This window comes from Loxodonta africana, chromosome 23 (genome assembly GCF_030014295.1).
Source record: "Loxodonta africana isolate mLoxAfr1 chromosome 23, mLoxAfr1.hap2, whole genome shotgun sequence".
Lineage (NCBI taxonomy): Eukaryota > Metazoa > Chordata > Mammalia > Proboscidea > Elephantidae > Loxodonta > Loxodonta africana.
This window is the reverse complement of record NC_087364.1, coordinates 343,900-366,848: the sequence shown is the minus strand read 5'-3', so window position 1 is coordinate 366,848 and position 22,949 is coordinate 343,900. Positions and strand designations below refer to the sequence as shown.

General features: G+C 40.5%; 1 protein-coding gene across 1 annotated transcript in view; it reads left to right on the top strand.

Annotated features, from left to right (window-relative positions):
* The first annotated feature begins 322 nt into the window (after window positions 1-322).
* Window positions 323-22,949, top strand: part of PROZ (protein Z, vitamin K dependent plasma glycoprotein) — a 29,015-nt gene continuing 6,388 nt past the window's right edge. Inside the window, exons 1-6 of the mRNA XM_023553084.2 lie at window positions 323-418; window positions 2,737-2,949; window positions 10,272-10,296; window positions 11,474-11,587; window positions 15,396-15,527; window positions 16,103-16,188. Of these exons, the coding sequence (XP_023408852.1) occupies window positions 323-418; window positions 2,737-2,949; window positions 10,272-10,296; window positions 11,474-11,587; window positions 15,396-15,527; window positions 16,103-16,188 (666 nt within the window). The remainder of the gene's footprint in view (window positions 419-2,736; window positions 2,950-10,271; window positions 10,297-11,473; window positions 11,588-15,395; window positions 15,528-16,102; window positions 16,189-22,949) is intronic.

Here is a 22,949-nt window from a genome sequence, read left to right as displayed (position 1 = left end):
TAAATATTGTAAATGGAGGCAGTATAGAAACTGAGGGCTTTTGGTGTCTAGGCCTTGAAAACCATTTTGGCTCCCAGTTACCTTCCTCTGTGATGCAGCATTCCTTCTCATTCTGACCCCAGACTCAGCCCAAGGCCTCTCCTCTTCTACTTTACCCAGCTTCCTAAATGGCAGCACTGCCCACCGGTTGCCAACCCAGATGCCTGGGAATCTGTACCCATCCAATCATCACCTCCCTGTCCCACCCTCCATCCAATCACCTCCCTGTCCCACCCTCCATCCAATCAATCACCTCCCTTTTCCATCTTCCATCCAGTCGATCATGGAGGGCGGGAAAGAGATTGGTTCACTTTTTCCCATCCATCTCTGCTGCTGCCACCTGAGTTCCGCTCGCCACCACCTGTCTCCTGAACGTCCAGTGTGGTAGCCACAGGCCACATGCGGCTACTGAGCACTTGAAATGTGGCCAGCCCAAATTGAGATATCTATAAGTTTAAAAAAATACACACCAGATTTCAAAGACTTAGTACAAAAGTAAGAATGTGATGTTCATTAATATTTTTTAATATTGATTACATGTTGAAATTATAATATTTTGGACCTATTGGGTTAATAAGTATATTGTGGAAATTAATTTTGCCTTTTTTTTTTTTTTAATGTTTTTGAATGCGACTGCTAGAAAATTGAACACTATATATGGGGCTCACTGTACATTTTTATTTGACGGGGCGATGCTGGGTAGTCAGTCTCCTAATTGGTCTATCTGCATCCACTCTTTATCTCCAGATAATCCAATGTCTACACAGTAAATGGAATGATTTTTTAAAATGAAGCTGGTCATATCACTTTTCTGGTTAGAACCTTTAGAAAAAAATTCCAAACCCTTGACATCTTGTACCAACTAGGATTGCTGCTGTTGTTGTTTGCTGTCAAGTCGATTCTGACTCATAGTGACCCCATGTGACAGAGAAGAACTGCCCCACAGAGTTCTCTAGGCTGCAACCTTCACAGAAGCAGATCACCAGGTCCTTCTCCCACAGAGTGGCTGGGTGGGTTCAAACCACCATCAGAGCCCTGAACCATTTCCACCACCAGGGCTTAGCTTGGCTCTAAGTAACAGAAATACAAAATAACAGTAGCTTAAAAAAAAAAAAAAACACAATAGGAATTTGTGGAATTTCACTTCTAGAAGTATTATGGGTTGTATAGCTGGGAAAGCCCTCCCAGTAAAAACTGAAAATGGATTAAATATTTTTAGATCATTTTCAACAAATACATCCCTGGGTTGGCACAAAGGTAAGACTTCAACAGAAACCAAAAAAATAAAGAGAAAATAGGAGGTGAGTATCAACACTACCCTTCACCCTTAGGGTTTCTACTGGAACTCGATAGCCTTGAGCTTCCGTTTTCGGGAATGCACAGAGCACAAGACACAGGAGATAAAACCAAGGACCTGCCAGAAGGCATCGCCTTTGAGTCTATTCCAACTCATGGTGACTCTATGTGTTACAGAGTAGAACTGCTCCATAGGGTTTTCTGGGGAGGAAACCTGGTGGTGTAGTGGTTAAGAGTTCAGCTGCTAACCAAAAGTTTGGCAGTTTGAATCCACCATGCGCTCCTTGGAAACCCTATGGGGCAGCTCTACTCTGTCCTACAGGGTCACTATGAGTTGGAATTGACTCAATGGCAATGGGTTTGTTTTTTTGTTTCTTTTGGTTTAATCTTTGGAAGCAGTTCTCCAGACCTTTCTTCCATGGAGCTGCGGGGTGAATTTGAACTGCCAACGTCTGTTTGCATCTCATTGGCCAGTGCTTATTCCCATGGACACACTTAGCCCCAAGGGAGCCCAGTAAATAAAGGTTCTATTCTGGCCAGCCATGTGCCCAGGTAAAAATCAGGGGCTCTAGTTTTTTTTTTTTTTAGTCTATGACAGAGCTCTGGTGGCGCAGTTGTTAAGAACTATGCCTGCTAACCAAAAGGTCGGCAGTTCTAGTCCACCAGCCACTCCTTGGAAACCCTATAGAGCAGTTCTACTCTGTCCTATGGGGTCGCTATGAGTCGGAATTGACTCAACAGCAATGGGTTTAAGGAAGTTCTATGGCAAGGAGCCCTACTGATGCAATGGTTAAAAAAAAAAAAATCCATTGCCATCAAGTCAATTCCGACTCACAAGTGCAAAGGTTGAGTGCTAGGCTATTAACCAAAACAGTTCAGTGGTTCAAACCTACCAGCAGCTCCGTGGGAGAAAAGACCTGGCGCGTGCTCCTGTAAAGATTATACCTAGGAAACTGTATGGGGCAGCTCTACTCCGTAACACATGGGGTCACTATGAGTCAGGATCAACTCAACAGCACACAACAACAACATCTTCCTGAACTGTGAGAAATAAATTTCCATTCTTTAAAGCCACCACTTGTGGTATTTTTTGTTATGGCTGCGGTAGATAACTAGGCTCTCTTGGAGCCTCAAATTCTTAATTCATAAAACATTATTGTATCTGCTCCACTCCACCTAATTCATAAGGGTTGTTCATTCATCCAACAAAAATGAATTGCAGACCCACCATGTGTCAGTCAGCAGCGTTGGACATACAGTGGTGAGCGAAAGACACAGCCCTGTCCCATGGAGCTTAGAGTCTGATGGGGACAGGAAAAGCGAGCCGAAGATAGAATCAAGGCAGCTAGGGCACTTGCTCTTATCCCAGGTTCTTTTGAAAAGCAGATACCTTAGTACTAGGGTAAGTCCGTTAACATCCATACAATCTACACCTTTTCTTGCTCTACAGTATTTCTTTCGGCCTCAAAAGCAAACGAAGTTCTGGTAAGATGGAAGCGCGCTGGCAGCTATCTTTTGGAAGAACTTTTTCAGGGAAATTTGGAAAAAGAATGTTATGAAGAAATCTGTGTTTATGAAGAAGCAAGAGAAGTATTTGAAGATGACACAACAACTGTATGTACTCCCACCCCTGTGAAATCACGCACTTCTCTAAATTTAAACTTCTGCTGCCTTAAAGAATATAATATCTCCAAGAGACTAAGCATAATTAATTAACCTATTTACTTACTCTATGTGGTTGACATGACCCTAATTTTACAAATAAGGAAACCGAGACTTAGAGTTAAATAACTTACCCTCGATTGCGTAGCTACTAAGTGGTGGGCCTGGGATACTAACTCAGTCTTGTACTTTTAAACTGTTTCTTCATATTAAGAAATTAAGCACATTGATTAGACTTCCACATCACACACGTCAAGCAGCTTGTCATTACCCTGACAATCACCCTGCTGGCATTCTAAATATCAGTGGATTAGCTTCCAACATCATAGTAACGTGCAAACAGCACAACAGATGGGTGGTGGAACACTTGAAAAAAAATTCTGGTCACTGTTTAGTGATTGGAATTGAAGTGAATTTTTTATATACACATCGCATATTTTTGTAGAGAGTGAAAACTTGAATGGGATAATCTTACAGTTGTTTTTTTTTTGTTGTTTTTTTAATCACTATCTCTTCGTCTACAAATGAATAGTTGCCTTAACACGTTCAGCAATGAGCCAAAGCCCCAAAGCCTACCCCACTCAGGAGAAAGATAAAACCAGTTCTGACTTCCATGGTGAAAATTTGGCACATTTGCATATGTTGGTCTGGAGGTCAGCTGAGTGCAGCTATTAATTTTTAGAAATTTTAGAAATTAAATTTTATCCCCTTTTTGTTTTCAGGAGCCCTGGTGGCACAGTGGTAAAGAGCTCAGCTGTTAACTAAAAGGTCGGCAGTTCAAATCCACCAGCCGCTTCTTGGAAGCCCAATGAGGCAGTTCTACTCTGTCCTATAGTCAGAATCGACTCGACAGCAACGGGTTTTGGTTTCCAGAAATTTTATTTTGGAAGCTTTGCAATGTCTGCCTCTGTTCCACCCCCTGGCCCATAGCCCCAGGTCTGCTAGAAAATTAACCAACAAGACTCAGTCACAGGACAGCTAACCCAGTGTCTGGAGTCATTTCTGCTGGCTCCCTGGGGAGTCAGGAGAGTAGAATTCACACAGCAAGGGCAGGATGGAGATTTAACGTTAGCTTTTTCTTTATTCTAAGGTCCCTAAAAACGTTGACAGTTTGAATCCACCCAATGGTACTGTGGAAGAAAGGTCTGGCAGTCTGTTTTCTTAAAGATTACAGTCAAGAAAGCCCTATGGAGCAGTTCTATGCTGTAACACGTGGGGTCACCACGAGTCGGGATCAGCTCAGAGGCAACAGGTTTGATCTCTTCTGGGCTCAAAGAGCTTTTCCAGCTTACAGTGTGAGCCCAGCTCTGGATTTCAGGTATCTCTTCAGAGCAGGTGGCCCGTTGTTTTCTTGCAGCTTTTCCAGCCTGGGGTAGACAAAGTTGATCAGAGAAAGGTGTCAAGCTCTCAGCTGGTTTTGATTCTGGTACGTCTTTCCAGACTCTGTCTCTTCCCGCTGTTTTGCATGAAGTGATGATAAGGTAAAAGAGCTTTGTGGGTGCCACCTGTAGGGTCCTCTGCTGAGCCCCCTGAGGGGACAGGCCCAGAAGGGCTCGTTTCTAAGGACAAGCATTCTGCTCTAAAAGGAGGAAATCCTCAAGTCCCTCAGGTCCTGTTCTACTGACACTACAGTCTTCTCCACATCATCATTGTGTCTGCAAGTGTCCTCCAGCAGCCCTGGAGGTGCACAGACTGCACCAACCTTAAGGTTTCGCTTTGTTTTACGGGTGGTTTCTTCACGATGGAGACTTACTTAAATTAAAGACAATGAGGTCAATTCCACTTCCCACTCTACTGGAACAAATGGCTATTCCCCTTGGGGAGGAAAGACGACATTTAGGAGACAGAGGTAAAGGTCATTGTGTCCATTGTCATAGACTGTTCACCCTTCTCTAAATAGGTGACTAAAATTAGATGTACCTGTTATTGTTAGGTACAGTCAAGCAACCCTATGTACAACACAATGAAACGTTGCTCGGTCCTGTGTCATCCTCACAATAGTAGGTATGTTTGTATTAGGTATGTTTGAGCCCATCGTTGCAGCCGTTGTGTCAATCTCATTGAGGGCCTTCCTCTTTTTCACTGTCTACTTTACCAAGTATGATGTCCTTCTCCAGGGACTGGTCCCTCCTGATAGCATGTTCAAAGTAAGTGAGATGAAGTCTTGCCATCCTTACTTTTAAGGTGTATTCTGGCTGTACGTCTTCCAAGACAGATTTGTTCATTCTTCTGGCAGTCCAGTATTTCAATATTCTTCGACAACACCATAATTCAAAGGCTTCAATTCTTCTTAGATCTTCCTTTTTCATTGTCCAGCTTTCACATGCATATGAGGTGATTGAAAATACCATGGCTTGAGTCAGACACACCATAGTCGTCAAAGTGACAACTTAGCTTGTTAAAACTTTAAAGAAGTCTTTTACAGCAGATTTGCCCAAGGCAATACATCATTTGATTTCTTGACTGCTGCTTCCATGGACGTTGATTGTGGATCCAAGTAAAATGAAATCCATGACAACTTCAATCCTTTCTCCATTTATCATTGTCATGGATTGAGTTGTGTCCCCCCAAGATATTTGTCAACTTGGCTAGGCCATTATTCCCAGTATTGTGTGGTTGTCCACCATTTTGTCATCTGATATGATTTTCCTATGTGTTGTAAATCCTCCTTCTATGATGTTAATGATGCAGGACTCAATCTGTAAGATTAGGTTTTGTCTCTTTTGAGATATAGAAGGGTAAAGAGAGCAGAGAGACATGGCGACACCAAGAAACAAGAGCCAGGAGAATGGCGTGTCCTTTGGATCCAGGCTCCCTGTGCTGAGAAGCTTTTTTTCCAGGGAAGATTGATGATAAAGACCTTCCCCAGAGCCTACAGAGAGAGAAAGCCTTCCCCTGGAGCTGGCATCTTGAATTCAAACTTCTAGCCTACTAGACTGTGAGAGAATAAATTCCTCTTTGTTAAAGCCATTCGCTTGTGGTGTTTCTGTTATAGCAGCACTAGATAACTAAGACAATCATGATGTTGCTTACTGGTCCAGTTGTGAGGATTTTTGTTTTCTGTATGTTGAGGTGTAATCTATACTGAAGGCTGTAGTCTTTGATCTTCATCAGGAAGTCCTTCACTTGTGTTATCTGCATAATGCAGGTTGTTAATGAGTCTTCCTGCAACCCCGATGCCGAGTTCTTCATACAGTCCAGCTTCTTGAATTATTTGCTCAGCATACAGATTGAATAAGTATGGTGAAAGGATGCAACCCTGGCACACACCTTTTCCGATTTTAAACCACACAGTATCCCCTTGCTCTGTTCAAACAACTGCCTCTTGTTTAATGTACAGGTTCCTCATGAGCACAATTAAGTGTTCTGAAATTCCCATTCTTTGAAATGTTATCCATGATTTGTTATGATCCAGAGAGTCAAATGCCTTTGTTTAGTTAATAAAAACATAGGTAAACATCTTTCTGGTATTCTCTGCTTTCAGCCAAGATTCATCTGAATCCGGCTTGAATTTCTGGGAGTTCCCTGTTGATGTACTGCTGCAACCATTTTTTAAATTATCTTCAGCAAAATTTGCTTGCATGTGATATTAATGATATTGTTTGATAATTTCCACTTTCTATTCGATCATCTTTCTTTGGAATGGGCATGAGTGTGATGTCTTCCAGTCAGTTGGCCAAGTAGCTGTCTTCCAAATTTCTTGGCATAGACAAGTGAGCACTTCCAGCATTGCATCTGTTTGTTGAAGCATCTCAATTGGTATTCCGTTCATTCCTGAAGCCTTGTTTTTTGTTGTTGTTGTTGTTGTTTGTTTTTTGGTTTTTTCACAAGTGGCTTCTTCCTTCAGTACCATCAGTTCTTGATCATATGCTGCCTCCTGAAATGATCGAACATTGACCAGTTCTTTTCAGTACAGTGACTCCACATATTCCTTCCATCTTCCTTTTTTTTTTAAATTGTGCTTTAGGTGAAGGTTTACAGAACAAATTTGTTTCCCTTTCATTAGTTTATACACAAATTTTTCCATGACATTTGTTGCAGTCCCCACAGTGTGTCAGCACTCTCCCCATTACCACCCTGAGTTCATTTCCCTTTGTCCGATTTCCCTGTCCGTTTCTGCCTTCTCATCTTTGCTTTTGGGCAGATGTTGTCCTTTTGGTCTCACGTAGATGATTGTTGTAAGGAGCACTTTCCTCACAAGTGTTTCTGTTTATTTATAGGCCTGTCTATTATTTAGCTGAAAGGTGATCTCTGGGAATGGCTTCAGTCTAAAGGCCATAGTCTCAGGAGTTCCTTTAGTCTCTCTCAGGCCAATATATCTGGTCTTTTTTATAAGTTTGAATTTTGTTCTACATTCTTTTCTCCCACTCTAACCAGGACCTTCTATTGTGATCCTGGTCAGAGTGGTCAGTTGTGGTAGCCAGACACCATCTAGTTCTGGTCTCAGGCTGGTGGAGGCTCTGGTTCCAGTGGTCCATAGGTCCTAATCGTTCCCTTGAGTCTTCGGTTTTCTTCACTGTCCTTTGTTCTGGATGGAAAGAAACCAATTGTTGTATATTAGGTGGCCGCTGGTAAGCTTTTAAGATCCCAGATACTACTCACCAAAGTAGGACATAGAATGTTTCCTTCTATCTTCTTCTGATGTTTCCTGCATCGTTCAATATTTTGCTCAGCGCATTGCCGTGGAGTCAATTCCAACTCATACCTACCCTATTGGACAGAGTAGAACTGCCCCATAGGGTTTCTAAGGATCAATTGTTGGATTCAAACTGCTGACCTTTTGGTTAATAGCCATAGCACTTAGCCACTGTGCCACCAGGGCTCCTTCAATATTACAACTCAAAAACGAAAAAACCCGTTGCCATCAAGTTGATTCCATCTCCTAGAGACCCCACAGGACAGAGTAGAACTGCCCCATATGGTTTCCAAGGAGTGGCTAGTGGATTCAAACTGCTGACCTCTTTGGTTCTTCAGTTCTTTCAGCTTGAGAAGTGCTGAGCATGTTCTTTCCTTTTGATATTCTAACTCCGAGTCCTTGCACATTTCAGTATAATATTTTGTTTTCTCAAACTGCCCTTTGGAATCTTACGTTCAGCTCTTTTACTTCACCATTTCTTACTTTTGCTTTTCCTACTCAAAGTTCAAGAGTAAGTTTCAGAGTCTCTATTGACATCCATTTTGGCCTTTTTTTCTTTCCTGTTTTTTTAATAACCTTTTGCTTTCTTCACATATGATGTTCTTCACGTCATCCTACAAATCCTCTGGTCTTCGGTCATTAGTGTTCAATGTGTCAAATCTATTCTTGAGATGGTCTCTAAATTCAGAAGAGGTATATTCAAGGTTGTACTTTGGCTCTCGTGGACTTGTTTTAATTTTTCTTAGCTTCAACTTGAACTTGTGTATGAGCTATTAGTGGTCTGTATTGAAGTAGACCCCTGGCCTTGCTCTGACTGATGATATTGAACTTCTTCATCATCTCTTTCTACAGATGTAGTCGATTTGATTCCTGTGTGTTCCATCCAGTGAGGTCCACGTGTATAGTCATTGTTTATGTTGTTGATAAAAGATATTTCTGATGAATAAATTTTTAGTCTTGCAGAATGCTATCATTCCATCTCTGACATTCTTTCACCAATGCTATATTTTTCCTCTACTGATCTTTCTTCTATGTTTCCCACTCTCACCTTCCAATCACCAGTAGTTATCAATGCTTCTTGATTGCATGCTTGATAAATTTCAGACTGCAGAAGTTGGTAAACATCTTCGTCTTTGGCATTGGTGGTTGATGCGTAAATTCAAATAATAGTTGTATTAAATGATCATCCTTGCAGGTGTGTGGATATTACCCTGTTACCAATAGTATTGTACTTCAGGATAGATCTTGAAAAGTACCTAGTTGATAGAATTATGGATAGCTTTTATTTTCTTTTTCATTTTAAAATTCTTTAGGAAAAATAAATAAAAATTTTTTCATCGAAGTATATTTTTCCATCTTTCAAGTGCAGTTTCCCTGGACATCTGGATCAGAAGGCTGTCTGGTGGCCTCTGGGGTTCATTCCTTTCCTCCCAGAGTGGGAGAGTGTCCCAAGCTCCCCTCCTCAGCCCTGGCCTGGGGGACAGGGTGGGGAGTGCCTGGCCAGCTCCCCACTCTGCCACGAGTCCCAGGGAGCCTCATTTGGTAAAGCAGGAATGTGCCCAGTTTGCTTAGAGCCTTTAGGTGGAGTTAGGAAGATGTGCAGTCCAGAATTTGTTTCTAAAATACTCCACCTACATCCTGACAAGCAGTAAAGAGCTCCGATTTATCACACCTGATTCTTTGTGGTGTGGGAGGAGTCTGAGCTGAGGGAGTCAGCACGGAGGAGCCCAGGATAAAATGACTGCAAGGGTGCTCCATTCCTTCCCATGCTCAGCATGGTCTGGGGAGTGAACAGAGAAAAGGGGGTGTAGAGTCGGGGGTTCCTAGCTAAGAGAATATCAGGGTCCCACTTGCTAGCTTCCCTACATGGACCTTTCCATGGGGAGATTTCCAGCTTGTAGAAAGGGGAGCACAAGGTGTAAGACTGGTTTCTTTTCTGAGGATCTATGAGGCTGTGAACGTGGATGTCCTTCACAGCACATGGTCACAGTGAAAAAACACTCCTTTCAGGCTTGATAGTGAGAAATATAAACACAAGTTGCCTTTATTATGCCCAAATGCATGGATCCAAAAACAAACAAATGAAAAAAAAAAAAAAAACTGTTGGAGAGTCATGGGTTCCAACTTATGGCGACCTCACCTATAAAACATGAAAAATTCAGCCAACTGCCCTGAAGATTTGGTATTCCCCTGGAGGAGTAAAAGATGACACTGATGAGGCTGTGGTAATGCTATTTGTGTTCACTGTCACAGATTGTTTCCCCTTCTTTAAATAAACCAAAAACCAAACCCAAGCCCTTTGCCGTTGAGTTGATTCTAACTCATAGTGACCCTATAAGACAGAGTAAAACTGCCCCATATGGTTTCCAAGGAATGGCTGGTGGACTCAAACTGCCGACCTTTTGGTTAGCAGCCATAGCTCTTAACCACTATGCAGCCAGAGTTTCCTCTTCTTTAAATAGGTTATATAAAATATGCATTAAATATATATAAAGAATTTTGCATTCTTTGGTTAGACCAGCATTTTTCTATTAGGTGAGATAAGATCAACATTTTCTTATTTTGGAGTCCATCTTGAGGAACAACTATAGAAAAATGAATGTCCCATTTGTAATATTTTTATGTTTTAATTTTACAGAATAGATTTTGGAAATGGTATATGGGTAAGTGATTTTCTTTCATTTCTCTTTTAAGTATTATTTCTGATTAGTTTTCCTTGAGATGAGGTAGGGGAGTCAGCCTAAGAACCCTTGGTAGTTTTTGGCCAGTGGATTTCAACCTTTTCAAATCTCAATGGCTCCTGGAACTACAGATATAACCCTGAGTGCCCTGGAATTATTTCTTCATGAGGATGTTTATCAGAAAGCTCTCACTTTTTTTAGGGGTGCCTCAAGTATATCCCGACAAGTCATCTAAGGCAATAGTTTTCAAAATATGCTCCCAGAATCTCAGAAGTTCATAGAGCTTCTGGGACTGCTTTGGGTAGGGGAGGAGTAGGGAAGGCCCTCACCCCTTTAACCAAAGCAATTCCCTTCATCTGCATTGCTTCTTGGGTTTTCTGGTAAAATTTATTTTGAAGAAGGCGTTAATTTTTTTTTTTTTTTTTTTTGTAATTTTGAAAAGCAGTGGCTCTACTCTAGAGTATTTTGGCTTGAGGGATGCTCGGACATTCCTGTGGAAAGAGATTTTGGTGGATGGTAGAGTACAGTGAGGACACCTGGTACTTAGTGCTCAACTACTAGACAGAAGGCTGGTGGTTCAAACCCACCCAGAGGCTCCCTGGGAGACAGCCTCGGCGATCTGTGTCTGAAAGGTCACAGCCTTGAAAACCCTATGGAGCCGTTCTACTCTGTACACATGAGTCTCCATGAGCCAGAATTAATTGGACAGAAACTAATAACACGAGTGTAATGACAAAAAGAGGAGAAGACATAGGGGTGACTGGAGGGGGGAGTGGACCAAAGCTTTGAAATTAGTAACAAAATAGTTCAAGTAATTATCAAGCAATCATGGTGTTAGTTAAGCAAAGAAGAAAGTAAGGTTGAAGAAAGGGAGAAAAGGTTAAGAAAGGGGCCTTGTGGGGAACAGAATCTGCTAAAGGAGGACACTGAGGGTTTTTCAGCATCGGGACCTTCACACACCCAGCCACACTGGGGAGCTGTGCCCCAGCTTTCTGTGTGCTTGACAACTCAGCATTCCGGAGCCCTGCACCCACAAAGCATGGCCTGCAGAGATAAGGGGCTGTCAGAGGTAAAATTACTGAGAGGCTGAGAGACCCACTCACCCTGCCTCATCTCCTACCAAGAGGTTTTCATCTCCCACCTGTTGCTCTTCCTATAGGTGGCACCCAGTGCGACTCCCAGCCCTGCCTGAACAACGGGTCATGCCAGGACAGCATCCGCAGCTACATCTGCAACTGCTCCCGTGGCTATGAGGGCAGGAACTGCGCCTACGGTGAGTCCCTGTGCTGGGCTGCTGCCCAAAACCCTGAAGGCAAACTGCTTTAGCCACAGGCTTCACGGTTCAGACGGACCTCAAGTCTCTTTCCATCCAGGCTTTCCTCTCAGTCAGGACCGTCTCCCGGTGGTTAAGGGCAGGTTCCAGTGTAACCCACTTGAGCCACCTTTGACCTCATCCCAGGCGAAAACCTCTTGTTCACAAGATTCTTCATGGAAAAAGCCACTCACATGTGACAGCCGCCGTTCTTGAACTGCCCTTTACCCTAAGTACTAACTCCCCAATATTTTTCATGGTTTAGGGTCCTTTTTCTCTTCTTCCCAAGCCCACTCCACCTAATCCATTCATAATCCAGGTATCCGAGTTCCTAGAATACCGTTTATCATAAGCTGGAAGGGTATAGCATCTGGAGAGTAAATTCATAAGGTTTAGAATTTCAGTGTGAACTTTAATCAGCTGGCTGGCCTCACCCCTTAATACAGCTCTCACAGTGGGTGACAATCTCAGGCGACCTTAGCTTTCTAATTGGCTCTGTGTTTGTAGACATGGAAGGATATCCACAATGGATTGTGGAGTGTGTTTAGCGGGATACAGAAAATGATGTGCAGATAGCTTTCACACTGTAGTTTTTGAATTTATCAGCTTACGTTTTGACTAATTTTGTAAAACTTTTCCTCTATACTATGTACCAAATATTTGTTATCAAAGAGAAACAAAGTAGAAATGTAACTTTTTCTGCCTGATATTATTCATATTTCAAAATTTTTGATGGAAAAAATAGGTCCTAAAAGATTAAAAGATGACCTGGCTGTGGAAAATGACATTTCAAAAGTTTTTTGTCATAAGTTAATTTTTCATTAATCAAACTCTACAGAGTGATCCTCACTATTCAACATTCATTTAGTCAATGAACATTTATTGAATATTTTTTTCTGGGTATGTAAGCATACATTCAATGACAAATCAGATTCTTGGCCTCAAGGAATTTGCAAATTTATAATTCCTTAATTTAGGCTTATCCACTTAAATGGTCAAACTTTAGGTTGACCATATAAAAGTGAATCTTTCTAAAAAAGATGAAAGACTTCCTCACTTAAAAGTAGCTGTATCATTTAACCTTTTCTTCACACTTATGGACCCTCATGAGCATGTGTATTATTGCAATATATTTGTCTAATATTTTATGTTTTCACCATGGTCAGCTTTCGTTTCCCACTACAGTAGTTTTCTCTCTAAATTCACTACTTCTATTTTTCTGCTTTCTAGGAAAACATGCTAAAGCTTGCTAGAACGGAGTGTCAAGTCAGAGTGAATAGGCTCTGACCTTGGAAAGCGCGCAATAGGTTCTAAGAAAAGACATAAATGATTATTGAATCAGAAGAGGTTTTTTCTTCCAAATTTGTATACTAGAGCTTTCTAGTTATATTCTAAATTATTAAAAGTCTAATTTTAAGAATCATTTTTTTTAAGTCAATTAAAATAATATTTTTCTAAGATTTCAAAGTTATTTGGCAGCTAGTGCCAATCAGTAAGAGAAAAATGCTTGGATTTCACAGCACAGCGTCCCCTTAAGGAGCCCTGGTGGCAGAGTAGTTAGGCATTTGGCTACTAACCTAAAGGTTGACCGTTTCTCCACAAGAGAGAGGCCAGGAGATCTGCTTCCGTAAAGATTATAGCAAAAAAAACCCTACCGAGCAGCTCTACTCTGTCACATGAGGTCACTATGAAACAGAATTGACTAGACAGCACCCAAGAACAACACTGTCCACTTGGAATCCTGAATTCCTTAGTAGAGAATGAGATTCTTAATCATTTGTACAAATTGATAGTTATAATGAGAGCCTAAACCTTCTTAATTAATAGCTATCTTCTTAATACAACTTCAGACAGAATCCTAATGAGTAAATATTTTGTTCTCTCTGTATTTCCTGGTTTATAGAAAACTGACCATCTTCTCTTTGTAGTCTGTGAACACATAAAATGTTGCTCTTTTTCACTATAAGTGGATGAATAAGTAATCTGTTTTGGCCAAACTTACTGAAAAAGGAGGATTGTGAAAGCAGCTCTTACAGGATATTTCCAGGGACTAAAGCCGGGCTTCCTGGGGCCACGGGGACCATCCAGTGTCCTACAGTGGTCAAAATCAAGCTCTGGGACTAGGTGGTCAGGTACTGAATCCTGGTTCCTCTGTCTCAGCTGTGTGACCTAGGAATGCTGCCAAACCTCTTCAAGTCTTGATTTCCTTGTCTGTGAAAAGGGGGTGACAATTCCTGCCTGATTGGGCTGTTGTGAGCCTTCAAGTGAAATAATGCAGTAAAACCTTTATCTAGATGGTGCCCAGCACCTAAAGTGGAGTCTTATTAAGCATGCATGTAAATTAGGTGATACAACTGTAGACATTTTATTTTATGTAGATTAAAAAAAGAGTAGAATTATATTTGCAGATTCATTGCGTATTATATATTGCATACCATGATATACTTTCTACATACCAATGGATGTATGTACACAAAACCATGTCTACGGTACGTTATAGGTAACCTAACAGGCTTTGTGCAACTTTCGCTTTACATGCTGACTTTCGAATGAAGCCCATGGGTAAGATGTTATCTCCACTGAAGTTATGTTGTATGTTAGCATTATATGTTAGCTATCATCATCCAGAACACAGGAAAAGTGATCCATATTTATGAAGTCCTGGTGGCGAGGTGGTTAAGAGCTCAGGCTGGTAACCAAAAGGTCAGCAGTTTCAATCTACCAGCTGCTCTTTGGAAACCATACAGGACAATTCTGCTCTTTCAGGATATAAAAATGCATGCAGCAGTATGGAAGGGCACAAGGCGATCGTCTTCTCCCAGGGCCATCTTTAAACAGCTTTTGTCCACTGTGCTAAGGACTCAAGTCATGACTCATTTAAACCAGCCTTCAGTTCCTCAGGAACACATCTGTCCACCCCAAGCAGGTTATTTTGATAATTAATGTGATTGGAAACTTTTAAGATTCGCTCAAGGAAGAAAACAAAGAGGACTCTGAAAGGAAAGCAAATTCTTAGAGTATGTGAACTCCAGCAGATGAGCAGAACACTAGACGTTTCCGATTAAACCTCAAAGGACTAGGTAACCTTAGGGAGCATCTGTCCCTGTGTTCCGTTGGGTGAACACAGTATAAACGGCTCTTTCCACGTGAGATTTCAGGTGAAATGGTTACCAGAAGCCAGCAGTGCTCAGCAGGGCTGTTCTTTCTAACCTATTTTCTTTTCATTGATACATTAGAGACATTCCCAACAGTTTTCTCCTGGGTATACACAGACTAAACTGACGTTAGGAAGAATTCCTTGACTGCCAGGATAGTAAAACACCGAACTGATACCTAACCGAAGTCAAGAAATCTCCATCCCTAAAGAAATGATCAGCCAATCATGTCCACTAAACGGTTATAGTCAAAAGGCTTACAAAATGGCTTCTCAAAGCTACTTCCAGTTCAATGACCCTGTGACTGCTGTGTCACAGAAAGAAAGGAATAACCAATTTTCAGCTTTTGGGAAAAAACTGGTGGTAGATCCCAAGACAGGAAATATATCTGAGACCAAGTTAAATTTTCTAAGGGCAAATAAAAAAGGTTGTCACTCTCTAAACTTTTGATTCCTGAAATATAAAAATGTGTGAAATGTTTGTATGAAGAACCAACAATTGGAAAAGAATGAGAACATTTGGACTGAAAAACCAGAACCCAAATGTGCAAAGAGATTATAAAAACGACTGTTTTTCCATATTAGCATTTTCGTAATATGATTTTTCCTTCTCAGCTAAAAATGAATGTCACCCAGAGAGGACTGATGGATGTCAACATTTTTGCCATCCAGGACAGGAGTCCTATACGTGCAGTTGTGCTAAGGGTTATAAACTGGGTGCAGATGGCAAGTCGTGCGTTCCAAACGGTAAGTTCTCAAATGAGAAGAAGTACTTTCATTCCTGCAACTGTCAACTCATATCCCATACTTTTTCTGTAGGAAAATCTCACAGGCCACCTCTTCTTTTCGTAAGGAAGAGTAGCTATAATTTATCCTGTAATCCTTGACACCATATTAAGAGCAGAGATAAAACCAAAAACCAAACCCGTTGCAATCGAGTTGATTCTGACTCATAGTGGCCCTGTAGGATGAAGTAGAACTGCCCCATAGGGTTCCAAGGAGTGGCTGGTGGATTCGAACTGCTGACCTTTTGGTCAGCAGCCAAGCTCTTAGCCACTGCACCACCACAGCTCCAGAGCAATAAGAGTGCCAAAAAAGTGCTGCTTTTGTGATGAGGCCCAAATTATATTTTCTGAGTTAATTCTTAAGTACCCGTGGTGAGTAACCTATAGTAGGTAATTTCACTACGCTTTATGTATGCATGAATTATCACAAACTAATCAGCACTAAGAAATGACTTCAATAGTTAGCACATGAAAAGAACCTACTGTTTGACTTGGAAGGTACTGATTTTTTTCCTCATTTTGTCGACACAAATGAAGAGAAGTGTGCATGTGGGATCCTGAAGCCTGAATGCATCGTAGCACTAAAGAGAAGCAATCAGGATCTTCAAAACATCCCGTGGCAGGTAACAGAAAAACACTTTTTAAATGTGTTTTAATTTTCTGTTACAAATATCACCTTACTTGTTCTTTCTACTTCCTTTGCCAAATAAAAATGTAATGACTAAGTGAAACAGACGTCATGATTTAGGTGAACTAAATTTTCACATTTTCAAAGCACTTTCTAATACTGAATTCACAACTTCAGCTATCTTCACTGTTTGCTCCAAAAATTATAACATTTACAGCCCCCTAGGACCTTTCTTTTGTACTTCAAAAACTGTTACCAATACCGTTTTTCTTAGAATATAAACATCTTGAAGGCATTGGCTCAAATTAGCACTTCGGATTGTAAGCCACTCTGAGGTGGCACCGCTGTGCCGCCATCTGGGAGGCAGAAGGCCCAGCTGTTAAGGTTTTCCTCTCCAACGAATTGGATTGAATTCCATCTCCGTTGTCTTGTTCACTCGATTTTCTCTTTGGCATTCATTTTTGTTATTTTCCTCTTTTCTCATTTGACTGATTTAAAAGTTAAGCACTATTTCTATTTTGTGATTACTTGTAAAATTTTTAAATGCATATTTAATGTAGCACTATATAATTGGTATTTTTAACCAGTCTCCTAAATAATTTCAAGTACTTCACTCTAGGCTCACCTGCTATTTTATTTGGCATTTTATTCTTTTTTTTTAAAAACTCCATGAAATAGATATTATTATTATGGCCTTATGCCATCAATATTGGTTTAGATTTTCCCATGTTTTCCATTTTCCTTGCACCTCAGGCCTTCTCTGATCATTTTCTTCTGCTGAAATATATCCTTTAGAAGAGGCATGTCCAACAAAAATATAATGCAAGCCACATATGTAATTTAAAATATTCTAGACCACACAAATAAAAGTAAAAACAGATGAAATTAATTTTGATAATATATTTCATTTAAACCAGTATATACAAATGTCATTATTTCAACATATAATGAAAACAAAAAATTGTTGTTATTAGGTGCAGTCAAGTCAGTTCCGACTCATAGCGCCCCCACCTACAACAGAAGGAAACACTGCCCAGTCCTGCGCCATCCTCTTGATCCTTGTTATGCTTGAGCCCATTGCTGCAGCCACTGTGTCAATCCATCTTGTCGAAGGTCTTGCTCTTTTTCGCTGACCCTCTTCTTTACCAAGCATGATATCCTTCTCCAGGGACTGGGCCTTCCTGATAACATATCCGAAGTATGTGAGGCAAAGTCTCGTCACCCTCACTTCTGAGGAATCTTCTGGCTGCACTTCTTCCAAGACAGATTTGTTCATTCTTCTGACAGTCCACGGTATATTCAATATCCTTCACCAACACCCTAATTCAAAGGCATCAATCCTTCTATCTTCTTTATTCGTTGCCCATGCATACAAGGCGGTTGCAAACACCCTGACTTGGGTCAGTCGCATCTTAAAGTGACGTCTTTGCTTTTTAACACTTTAAAGAGGTCTTTTCTTTGCAGCAGATTTGCCCAAAGCAATGGGTCATTTGATTTCTCGACTACTGGTGTTGATTGCGGATCCAAGTAAAATGAAATCCTTGAGAACTTCAATCTCTTCTCCAGCTATGGTGATGTTGCTTATTGGTCCAGTTGTGAGGATTTTTGTTTTCTTTATGTTGAGGTGTAATCCATACGGAAGGCTGTGGTCTTTGATCTTCATCAGTAAGTGCTTCAAGTCCACTTCAGTTTCAGCAAGCAAGGTTGTGTGTGTCATCTGCATAACACAGGTTGTTAATGAGTCTTCCTCCAATCCTGATGCCCCATTCTTCTTCATATAGTCCAGCTTCTCGGATTATTTGCTCAGCATACAGATTGAATAAGTATGATGAAAGGATACAACCCTGACACACGCTTTTCCTGTCTTTAAACCACACAGCATTCCCCTTATTCTCTTCAAACAACTGCCTCTTGGTCTAAGTACAGGTTCCTCATGAGCACAATTAAGTGTTCTGGAATTCCCGTTCTTCACAATGTTGTCCATAATTCATTATGATCCACATAGTCACATGCCTTTGCATAGTCAATAAGACACAGGTAAACATCCTTCTGGTATTCTCTGCTTTCAGCCAAGATCCATCTGACATCAGCAATGATATCCCTGGTTCCATGTCATCTTCTGACAGTTCCCTGTCAATGTACTGCTGCAACTGCTTTTGAATGATCTTCAGGAAAACTTTACTCAAGCGTGATAATAATAATATTGTTGGATTATTTTCACATTTTGTTGGATCGCCTTTCTTTGGAATGGGCACAAATATGTAACTCTTCCAGTCGGTTGGCCAGGTAGCTGTCTTCCAAATTTCTCACATAGGTGAGTGAGCACTTTCAGCACTGCATCCATTTGTTAAAACACCTCAAATGCTATTCCATCAATTCTTGGAAACTTATTTTTCACCAGTGCCTTCAGTGCAGCTTGAACTTCTTCCTTCAGGACCATCAGTTCTTGATCATATGCTACCTCCTGAAATAATTGAACATCAGTCAATTCTTTTTGGTACACTAACTCTTTGCATCCCTTTTATCTTCTTTTGATGCTTCCTGCATTGTTCAGTTTTTTGCCCACAGAATTCTTCACTATTGCAATTCGAGGCTTGAATTTCTTTTTTTTTTCAGTTCTTTCAGCTTGAGAAACGCCAAGAATGTCCTTCCCTTTTGGTTTTCTAAGTACAGGTCTTTGCACATGTCGTTATAATACTTTGTCTTCTCATGCTGTCCTTTGAAATCTTCTCTTCAGCTCTTTTATTTCATCGTTTTTTCCTTTTGCTTTAGCTACTCAATGTTAAAGAGTGAGTTTCAGAGTCTCTTCTGAGATCCATTTTGGTGTTTTCTTTCTTTCCTGTCTTTTTACCATCTTTTGCTTTCTTCACTTAAGATGTCCTTGATGTCATTCCACAACTCTTCTGGCCTTGGGTCATTAATGTTCAGTGTGTAAAATCTATTCTTGAGATGGTCTGTAAATTCAGGTGGGATATACTCAAGGTCATACTTTGGCTCTTGTAGACTTGTTCTAGTTTTCTTCAGCTTGAAGCTGGAAATGAGCGATTCATCTGTTCCATAGTCAGCTTCTGGCCTCGTTCTGACTGAAGATATTGAGCTTTTCCATCGTCTCTGTCCACAGATGTAGTTGATTTCATTCCTGTGTATTCCATCTGGTGAGATCCATGTGTATAGTTGCCATTTGTGTTGGCGAAAAAAAGATATTTGCAATGGAGAAGTCACTGGTCTTGCAAAATTCTATCATGCGATCTCCAGCACCATTTCTATCACCAAGGCCTTATTTTCCAACTCCCAATCTTTCTTCTTTGTTTCCAAATTTCGCATTCCAACCACCAGTAATTATCAATGCATCCTGATTGCACATTCGATCAATTTCAGACTGCAGAAGTTGGTAAAAGTCTTCTATTTCTTCATCTTTCGCCTTCGTGGTTGGTGGGTAAATTTGAATAATAGTAGTATTATCTGGTGTTCCTTGTAGGCGTATGGATATTATCCTATCACTGACAGCATTGTACTTGAGAATAAATCTTGAAATATTCTTTTTGACAATGAATGCAACACCATTCCTCTTTAATTTATCATTCGCAGCATAGTAGACCGTATGATTGTCTGATTCAGAGCGGCCAATACCAGTCCATTTCAGTTCACTAATGCCTAGGATATCGATGTTTATGTGTTCCGTTTCATTTTTGACAATTTCCAATTTTCCTGAATTTGTACTTGCTACATTCTACGTTCCGATTATTAACGGATGTTTGCAGCTGTTTCTTTTTATTTTGGGTCATTCCACATTAGCAAATGAAGGTCCCAAAAGTTTGACTCTATCTGTGTCATTAAGGTCGACTCTACTTTGAGGAGGCAGCTCTTCCCCAGTTGTCTTTTGAGTGCTTTCCATACTGAGGAGCTCATCTCCTGGCACTATATCAGACAATGTCCACACTGAGGGGCTCATCTTCTGGCACTATATCAGACAATGTTCCATTGCTAGTCATAAGGTTTTCACTGGCTAATTTGTTTCAGAAAGTAGACCACCAGGCCCTTCTTCCCAGTCTGTCTTCATCTGGAAGCTCAGTTGAAACCTGTTCACCATGAGTGACCCTGCTGGAATTTGAACACTGGTGGCATAGCTTCTAGCATCACAGCAACACACAAGCCCCCCCAGTACAACAAACTGACAGACACATGGGGGAATAAAAAATTAGAGATTTCTATATTCTTTTCCTTTCATAGCATATCTTCAAACTCTCGTGTGTATTTTACACTTACAGTGCATCTCAGTTTGAACCAGTTACATTTCAAACGCTCAGTAACCACATGTGGCTATGACTACCATAGTGGAAAACAGCTTCAGAAGTTCCTGTAATGAAGGTCTGTGAGTCATACATCCTTTAAGTTTTTATTTTGGTGAAAATGCCTTTATTCCACATTTCACCCTGATTCTTACAAAACAGTTTTTCTAAGCCGACAGTTCTAAACTGATACTTTTCCTACTAGCTCTTGAAGATATTATTTCAATGTCTTAGAACTTCCATAGTTGCTGTGGAGAAGTTGATTGTCAGTCTAATTACTATTCCTTCATAGGCGATATGTCTTTTCTGGATGCTTTTAATATCTTCTCTTTGTATTTGGAATTCCTCCATTTTGCTACACTCTATGACTAGGTGCAAAGTTCTTTTTATTTGCCTATCTTGGGTTTTGTTATGTTTTGGAATCTGTGAATCCTTGTTTCTTCAGAAAAAAAAGTGCTCTCACGTTACAATGCAGTGGCTAAGAGCAAGCTACTGGATTAAAGTCCCAGCTCTGTTACTTATTAGCTATGTGACCTTGGATCCTTGGAAAAATCATTTAATGTCTTTGTCTCAGTTTCTTCATCTGTAAAATAAAGGAAATGATAGTATTAAATTAGTTAGGGTAGAGGCTACATGTGTGAAACAAAGACACAACATGGCTTAAATAAAACAGATTCTCAGTCAGCTGGTACAAGCTTAAAGGGCAGCTCTGCTTTATTTTGCTGCTCTTCCATTACCTAGGGTCTTGTCTTCATTAGCACGACTGAAGCTGGGTCACTGCCATGCCCCTGTTCTAGTCTGCAGAAAAAAAGTGAGAGAAGTACAGGGAAACCAGTTTTGTTTAGGCAAGTGAAAAGGAAGTTGTACATATCATCTCTGTTCACAGTCCATTGCTAAGAATTTATTCACGTGGCCTAACTTAGCTGCAAGGGAGGCCGAGAAAGTCTCTAGATAGACATTCATATATCCACCTAAAGACTCTGTTGCAATGGAAGAAAAGGAAATGGATTTGGGGACACACTTAGCAGTCTGCCACAAGTTCCTAGGTCATAGGATTGTTAAATGAGGGGGGATGAAAACCACTTCAAACATTGTCTGCATTGAAGGCTTTTCCTGGCAGCAATGTGGACAATTGGGTGGAGAAGAGAACATACCTCAAAGACTATTGTAATAATCCAAACTAGAAATGAAAAGGAACTGAATGAAGATTGTTGTTATTATGTGCAACAGTCAGTTCTGATTCATAGCGACCCTACATATGACGGAACGAATGCTGCCTGGCCCTGTGCCAACCTCACAATCGTTGCTATGTTTGAGTCCATTCAGTGAAGGTATAGTAGATAAAATGATGGAAAGGAAGGGACAAAATGCCAGAATAATTTCATTATCAGCTTAATTAGTTAATTTTTTCTCTATCTAATATTGCTTTTCCTCCTCAAGTTTTCTAAGGCCCATGGAATAATAATATTTCCACTCTTTTTATCATTTTCTGTCCCATCGGTGAACTTAGGCAAACCTCAGAATACGGATGGAATAGATGGACAAATGGCTCGATGGGCACATTTAATGATGTCCACAACAAATGATGTTGGTGGTCTAACTCTACTGGTTACATCTTCTCGTCGGTTTCCGTATCTACTCAAGGGAGTATTAGCTGCCATTTTAATTGACAGAAGAAATATTAATATCAATGAGAATAAGGGCTATAACCTATGAAATGAGGATTCTCTAAAAACAAATTAAGTATATTTAGAGGAACATTGACTTAGGAAAGCTAAATACTATTAAATTTTTATTGTAGTGCTATGAACAGTTCTGAAGTTAACTGAATTAATATACAGTATTTTCCACTAAGTTTCCAATACTAAGAGGATCCAACAGAATGCAGAAATCATCGAACAATATCATTATATCACACACAAGGGTATAATTTTGCTGAAAATCATTCAAAAGTAGTTGCAGCAGTACACTGACAGGGAACCGCCAGGAAGTCAAGCTGGATTCAGAAGCGGACATGGAACAAAGGATATCATTGCTGATGTCGGATGGATCTTGGCTGAAAGCAGAGAATACCAGAAAGATGTTTACCTGTGTCTTCTTGACTATGAAAAGGCATTTGACTGGTGGAGCAGAACAAACTATGGATAACACTGCAAAGAATGGAAATTCCAGAACACTTAATTGTGCTCATGAGGAGCCTGTACTTAGACCAAGAGGCAGTCATTCAAACAGAACAAGGGGATACTGTGTGATTTAAAGTCAGGAAAGATGTGCATCAAAGTTGTATCCTTTCACCATACTTATTCAATTTATATAATGAGCAAATAATCCAAGAAGCTGGACTATAATGAAGAAGAACCCAGCATCAGGATTGCTGATTTCAGTTTCAGCTTTGTGATATGCAGATGACACAACCTTACTTGCTGAAAGTGAAGAGGACGCAAAGCACTCACTGATGAAGATCAAA